Raw genomic sequence first — 6,355 nt, forward strand, 5'->3', positions numbered from 1 at the left:
TAACGACCAGCCAACAGATTATCATGCTCTTTATGAATTAATGCTAAGCCAAGAGATTATTGTGCCCTTTATAATACATTAGTACTATATATTTATATGAATGTTATTTTTATTTAGAGTAAAAATAACAAATAGCTGCCTATACGAAACAAATTTGCTGGGAGTAAAATGGTAGATCGCATAAGTCTTGTGAGGTAGAATGTCACATTATAGTACTGCCTTTGCTTCTCTCTTTTTTTTTTTTTTTTTACCGTAATTAGCCGACTCTAAAAAAATATTTGATCGAATTTAAAGGAGTTTTCCGAAGAAATTAAGCTCCATTTCATCTATGAGCATGCTGCTACCAACTCTCCCAAGCTCTCTTTCTCTGTCCAATATTCCAGCAGTCAAAACATATGATTGAGTTTTTGAAGGATTTGATAATCAAACAAAGTTTAAGTAAAATACCTCCAAGGTTAAGAAGGCTCCAAGGAATTTATTATGTCTTCAGTTATCTCGCCGAAAACATTTGGGCATCCGTTCCACATCCCTTGTTCCCGGGCTTCCCAGTATCCGCCAATGTAGCGGAAAGGTCCTTCTCCAACTCTTTCGAACCATCTTGGTTTCCAACCATGTTCTTGCATTTTCCTCGACTGTCACCAGTAGAGGAATCAACTAGTTAGTGCCAAATCCAGCAAAACGTTTCTTAATATATATCCAACATCAACAAAAAGCTTCCGCATATACAAGTACTATAGCCGTTTCTCTTGATCCCATATCCCGGCCTTCCCTTCCCCAGATAGGAGCCCCCTTGATCCACAAAACTGAATACAGCATTTATAGAAAAAGAAACTCATATACCATTCTTTGTCGCGTTTCCAAACGAAGCTTTTCCTCATTTGCCTTGTCAAATTCCCCATTTTCCAGATGCCTTTGGTCTGGTCTGAGTCTTGAATCTGTAGGAGGGAGCTTCTCCTTCATCCGTCATCAAACACTTGGAATCAGATAGAGCTATATAAGACAATTAGTGTGCATAAGCTTAAAGCAGAATGAAAAAGAAGTTATCCAATACATCATCTATACCTTCAGTCCCGGTGTCAATTCGTTCAGTGTAATAGCGAAAGAAGTTAGGTTATAGCGAGTGAGGTTCGGGGGAGGCTTATTTCTCTTCCACAACAAAGATGCCTCAGACCTATCTTTTGCATTGTCAGTTCCTTCACCACTTACAAAATACATGCTATCATCCCACTTTCCAAATAATTGAGCCACTTTTTTCCCCGCGGTATCTTCAACAAACCCATTAACCTGTCGAGTTAGTACATATCTTTATATTATTTGGTCAAAGAATAAAATAACTAATTCCAGATGCATACGTTTACTACTTTTATTGGCTTCATGAATAGAGGAGATGCTGTGAGATTACCTGGTGAGGATTGCGGTCAAGAATAGACTGCTCCTTGAACTTGAGTTTGCATGAATATTGGCGATTACCTTGGATATGCATTGTTCCATGGTGATCACAGTAGATATTGCCAAGAATCAGATTGTAGATGCTGGTTGTGACCTGAAATTAGACGACATATGTAAAGAAGGGGTCCATTAAGAGGAAGAAGAAAAGAAAAAGAAACCCGTTAACCGTTAAAAGATGTATATTGTGCACCTTGCTCCACTGGAAAATCTCCCCATCATCAAACTCTAAATTAAGAGTTCCAACAGGATCAACTTGAATTGATCTTCCCCAAAATTTTGATTTAACGTTTGTGTCACACCAGAATCTCCAACCTTTGCCCTCACAGTGACAAGCAATGAGTGTAGGGTGGTGGCTGACCTATATATAAATCACAAGTTAGTCAGCATCAAATTCTATCTAAACAAAGAATTCAAGGGACAAACTCATGACCAACTAATTAAACATTACTTCCTTGGTTCTTGGTGATAGGTTAGGGAGTGCTAATGCAGATTTGACGGAATCATCCTAAGGGATAGCATCAGTTCTTTCATGAATGCAGCACTTATTAAGCTAATCTATTGTTGACTTCTGAAAGCTAACATTTTACAGGTGCATGCGATAAAGTCATAATCCATAAAACTAATATATGAGCAAATATGAATAAAAGTAAGTTATGCTATCACCTTTTCAGAGAAGAAGCGAATTCCTTTCTCTGGATAATCAGCTTCATAAGTTTCACCAAGTAGAGGATTAAAGGGTTTGCAGTGACGGCCTTCTGATGAAGCATATCCCGATACAGCAAAAGCAGCAACATTCAAAATCCTCATAAGACTATTTCCCTGGAATTGTAAGGTCATAACTATTAACATGACAGGTGTAATTCAAGCTTTGTAGATGTATAAAAGAAGAATTTTATAGTACTATAATAGAAAACATTTTCCAACCAGTATAGTACCAAAAATAATAAGCAGCAGCTAAAGAAGCAGCAGCAACTACAAACATGATTTGTAGTTTGTGAATAACTTATGAGGTCAAAGGAGCAAATTCAGATCAAAACTAGCATTTGGTATTAAAATAGTAGCTGGAATGGTATGAGTATCAGAAGGCATCAGGAGATATTAAGTCAAGGATTGAATATATATGCATATTATGCAGTTAAATACATTAAAGAAAATGGGTCATACCGATTTCCCATGCTCATATGCCTGATCCAAAAGATGAGAGTACTCCAGATCCTCAAAACATTTTTGCAGAGACGATATTGGTTCGTTAAAATATACAGGGAGGCAAACCCGTGTCAAATCTTTGCCAATGTTGTCCTTAATCATAGACCATAGACTAACACCTTTCTCCTTCTCAACTGGATCCGGTAACTTCTTCCGTCTCTCAACTTTTGGATATTTAGGATTATTTACATTCTCCATTCCATCTGCTTTGCACACATCATTAGTTTGATTTCCCAAACTCATGCCACCATCCATCTGATCTACATTTTTTGATCCAGAACACGATGTATGCTCAGAAAAATATTCATTTGTGTCAAAGAAGTGAACTTCCTCCTCATCCGATGCTTCATCAAGCTCTTGCTTTTCAACATCATCTGAAGATTCTGTAGTGCTCCACTCTATAACCAAGAACAACATAATGTCAGAGAATTTAGTACAATGTTCCAACTTAGAGACAGCTACCATATGTCGTAGTTCTGTGTAAATGGAATCAGGGAATTAAATAGCTTAAGATCATACAATTTGTATATGAACACAAGGAGATTAATTAACTTTTTCCCTCTGGACCAATGTTCTTAATCAAAAACAGAAGCACCCTTCCATACATGTGACAATGATGTGCAAAAATAGATCCATAAACATTGACAAAGGTCTGCATGCTTTTATAGTACTAAGCAACACTTGGATTCATATCATGGACATTGTGTGTGACTTTCTCAATCGGCAACTCAACTAGTTAAGAAGTCGGGATATAACAAAAAAATTATTCAGAACAAAGAAACCATTTTCTATCATCCTATGTTGGCAGATTGATTCACAAATGTGGATATATTAATGCAAGTGAATAGAAATTAAATCACAAAGGTCATCTCTTATTAAAAGTCACTTCAGCAATGAAAGATTTAAAGTGTTTCTAAGAGTTCCATGGAGAGAATAAAGTTTTGAAGAAATATCTATACCACTATATTTTCTCTGCGCCAGATTTCTGTACTCGTGCTTCATCAATTGATATTCACCATCATTACTCCCAGAGGCTTCAGCTTCAATATTTGCGGCCTGGAAAAGAATATTTGAAATGGTTATCTTACCTTACTTCCTCTTAAAGTTGCTTAAATTGAAAATTATACACATGCCGGACTATAAACCACCCCAGAAGAAAAAGGTACCAAGTTGCCATATTCTTTTCTTCAGTTGTAAATGGATGCGGGAAATATGCATAATTCAAATAAATAGGAGCATTGGTTGTTACTAACTCATCATGAATGGTAAATGTGAAATTAATTGATTGTAGAAGGGAAATTAATTACTGCTTTCATATATCCTCAAGAATATCTGAGATATAAATGATAGTACTATCATGTAGTAGCACTCAAAGAACATAAACTTGATAACCGTTCCTGAAAGAGACAAGGGAAAATTTTACTTCATGCAAGATAATTAATGACAATCAGACCTTTCCATCAAGACAGTACATTATTTGCCAAACTGTAGAATAGCTGTGCTAAACACATTAAGCCATCAAATTGTACTTACTTTTAAGGTCCTAATGGTAGTCTCGACTAGGTTGCTCCTTATGGTACAATAAATCCAATCATGATTCTTAAAACATTCTTAACCACCCTGATCAGGACATAAAATCATTCTGTAGATTATGCTTCTAAGACATGATGGACTTGTAGTAGTAATAACAATTAAGTAATGCAAAATTGCAATATACTATGTGCTTAGTTGAAGATATCAAGTGAAATCACCTCCAATTGTCTTAGTGTATCCAGCAAATTGGAGCGCTCCTCGCAGAGAAGTTGAAACTGTCCTTGTACACCAGAGAATTCAGATAGCACAATCTGCTCACAGTCGTTGACAACCCCCTCACCAACACCCTCCTCCAGCAAACGCAGCTTCAGCCTTTCAGTTGACACCGACAGTTCTCTAGCTAAGAGAGGGGTGTTGTCAGCCCGCGGTCTAAGAGAAAAAAGACTTCTTGTGGAATTCAAAGCCTCTATCCAAGCCACTCTCTCTTTCTTGGAACTTGTCCGCAAATGAAGAGTCTTTGTAGCCGTAAATATGTAAAATCGCCGGTCATCCGACTTGCTCTCTCGAAAGGAAGAGATCTACAAACAATTTCACAACCACCTCAAGAATTGAGAAATACTCCCAGCCCAATTTAAAAGATAGAAGCACAAGCACAGCTATTTAGATTGACGTAGAAGCATAGTAAAAAGTAAGATGCCTGTACACGGAATAGCCAATTAACTATTGATTAATAAAGGAATCATCAAAAAAACAGTTACCCTTATAAACAGCGTAAAGAGAGACTCCCCAAATTTCAAAGAAATGTACTTTTTCTCCTTTTCTGTTTATAGACCCGTAAACAAGTCTCGAGTCTTTTCAGATCTAAAATATTCATGCACTGTTGCAGTAAGAAAAACTGGGTCAAAACATAAACACGAAAAACCCTTTCACCAACAAGTATCATTTGAATGAAAAGTACTTCTGCCCATTCTGCTGTTTTATTTTATACCATCTCCTCAAGAAAACACAAATAATAGATGCCCATCCTCTACAACATCACCTTTTTCACATTAAAAAATTGAAAAAGTGAGGAAAGAGACGATGATTGGAAATAGAAAATGTTGGAGCTGTGGTGAGAAAAGATAAAAAAAAGAGAAACTTAAAAAAGGGGATCCCAGAATGTTGATGTGACCAGACAGTAAAAACGATGAATTAGAAAGAAACCTAGCCAGGCCTACACCACCACTCAGCCAAAACTCATCTGCTGATGTGACCCACTTTAGATCAACACTCAGTTAAACCATAATCTCGAGATTAAAACCATCTTAACTGCAAATCGGCTCAGATATCGAAGCTAATTATGCAGCCAATTTTCGTCAAAATACATACGATTAACAATCCTAGTAAAATTTCCTGCTCAATTTTTTGCCAGTATTGGAAAAATCCTTTTCCCTGGTACACGCAATAAAAGACAAGCCCTCACTTTCAATTCAATTTTCTCATCTACCCCATGCCCAAACATGCATCTATCTCTCACTCCACTTTGCACCGACCTTTAAATGGACAATGCCGGCGGATTTGCCGTGCTTTCCAACTCCCCTCGCGGCGGCGCCGATGAGGATGACGTCGGATCCCGGCGGCGATTGGGGGTGGCGCGACTTGGAGTAGGAGAGGACGCCGTTGTCTCGCAATGTGAACCACCTGGATCGCCAGCCCTTGCCGTAGTTAGTCCACTTGTAGAGGATCCCGGCGACGCTGGTGCTGGTGCCGACGTCAGATCCTCCGGCATTGGGGTCAGATCCGCGGGCGGCGAAATTGACCGCGGAGCCGGTCCTCAGGAGAGCCGGCTCCGGCGAGGCGTCGCCGATCCCGCCGCTCTCCAGCGTTATGCAGCAGAGCGGGTGCATCTCCTTCACCCGCATCGTGGAGAATTACTCAAATCCGATATGATCTCTCCGAATTTTTTATAGGCATTCCGCGATTGCTGCAGCGCATAGCAGCAGGAGAAAGTGACGCATGAGTGCGGACTTTGGATTCCGGTCTAGCTTGTATGTATTTGTAGGGAATCAAGGAACTGTGAAGAGAGAGAGAGAGAGGAGATGAACTCTGAAACTGAGGGATTTTTTAGAGAGAGAGAGGAGTAATTATTTTATGTGTAGAATTCATAAACAAGGGAAGGGTGGTGGGA

General features: G+C 38.7%; 1 protein-coding gene across 3 annotated transcripts; it reads right to left on the reverse strand.

Moving 5' to 3' along the window:
• Positions 1-153: 153 nt before the first annotated feature.
• On the reverse strand, positions 154-6,355 carry LOC125223628 (oxysterol-binding protein-related protein 2A). 3 transcript variants are annotated; one of them, XM_048126862.2, is made up of 11 exons: positions 5,721-6,353; positions 4,407-4,766; positions 3,615-3,711; positions 2,614-3,053; positions 2,113-2,268; positions 1,640-1,807; positions 1,403-1,543; positions 1,063-1,284; positions 841-954; positions 448-632; positions 154-367 (listed from the first exon to the last, which is right to left on the reverse strand). In XM_048126862.2, exons 1-10 carry the CDS (start codon positions 6,087-6,089, stop codon positions 456-458), a joined length of 2,244 nt encoding a protein of 747 aa, XP_047982819.1. In that variant the 5' UTR covers positions 6,090-6,353; the 3' UTR covers positions 154-367; positions 448-455. The 3 variants fall into 3 exon arrangements, with proteins under 3 accessions (XP_047982819.1, XP_047982820.1, XP_088926315.1); XM_048126863.2 differs by lacking the exon at positions 154-367 and having other exon boundaries at positions 841-973; positions 5,721-6,354; XM_089070189.1 differs by lacking the exons at positions 154-367; positions 448-632 and having other exon boundaries at positions 841-990; positions 5,721-6,355.

The sequence above is a fragment of the Salvia hispanica genome, chromosome 1 (assembly GCF_029641045.1).
Source record: "Salvia hispanica isolate PSC_SH4W2 chromosome 1, Shi_PSC_v1, whole genome shotgun sequence".
Classification (NCBI taxonomy): Eukaryota; Viridiplantae; Streptophyta; class Magnoliopsida; order Lamiales; family Lamiaceae; genus Salvia; species Salvia hispanica.

Bases quoted from the DNA above. Each gene is read 5' to 3' on its own strand.
- LOC125223628 (XM_048126862.2), bottom strand. From the start codon at position 6,089: ATGCGGGTGAAGGAGATGCACCCGCTCTGCTGCATAACGCTGGAGAGC. The intron at 4,767-5,720 runs GTCGGTGCAAAG...AATTGTTTGTAG, and splicing joins CCGGCATTGTCCATTTAAAG to ATCTCTTCCTTTCGAGAGAG. The intron at 1,808-2,112 runs GTGATAGCATAA...ATTTATATATAG, and splicing joins TTCGCTTCTTCTCTGAAAAG to GTCAGCCACCACCCTACACT.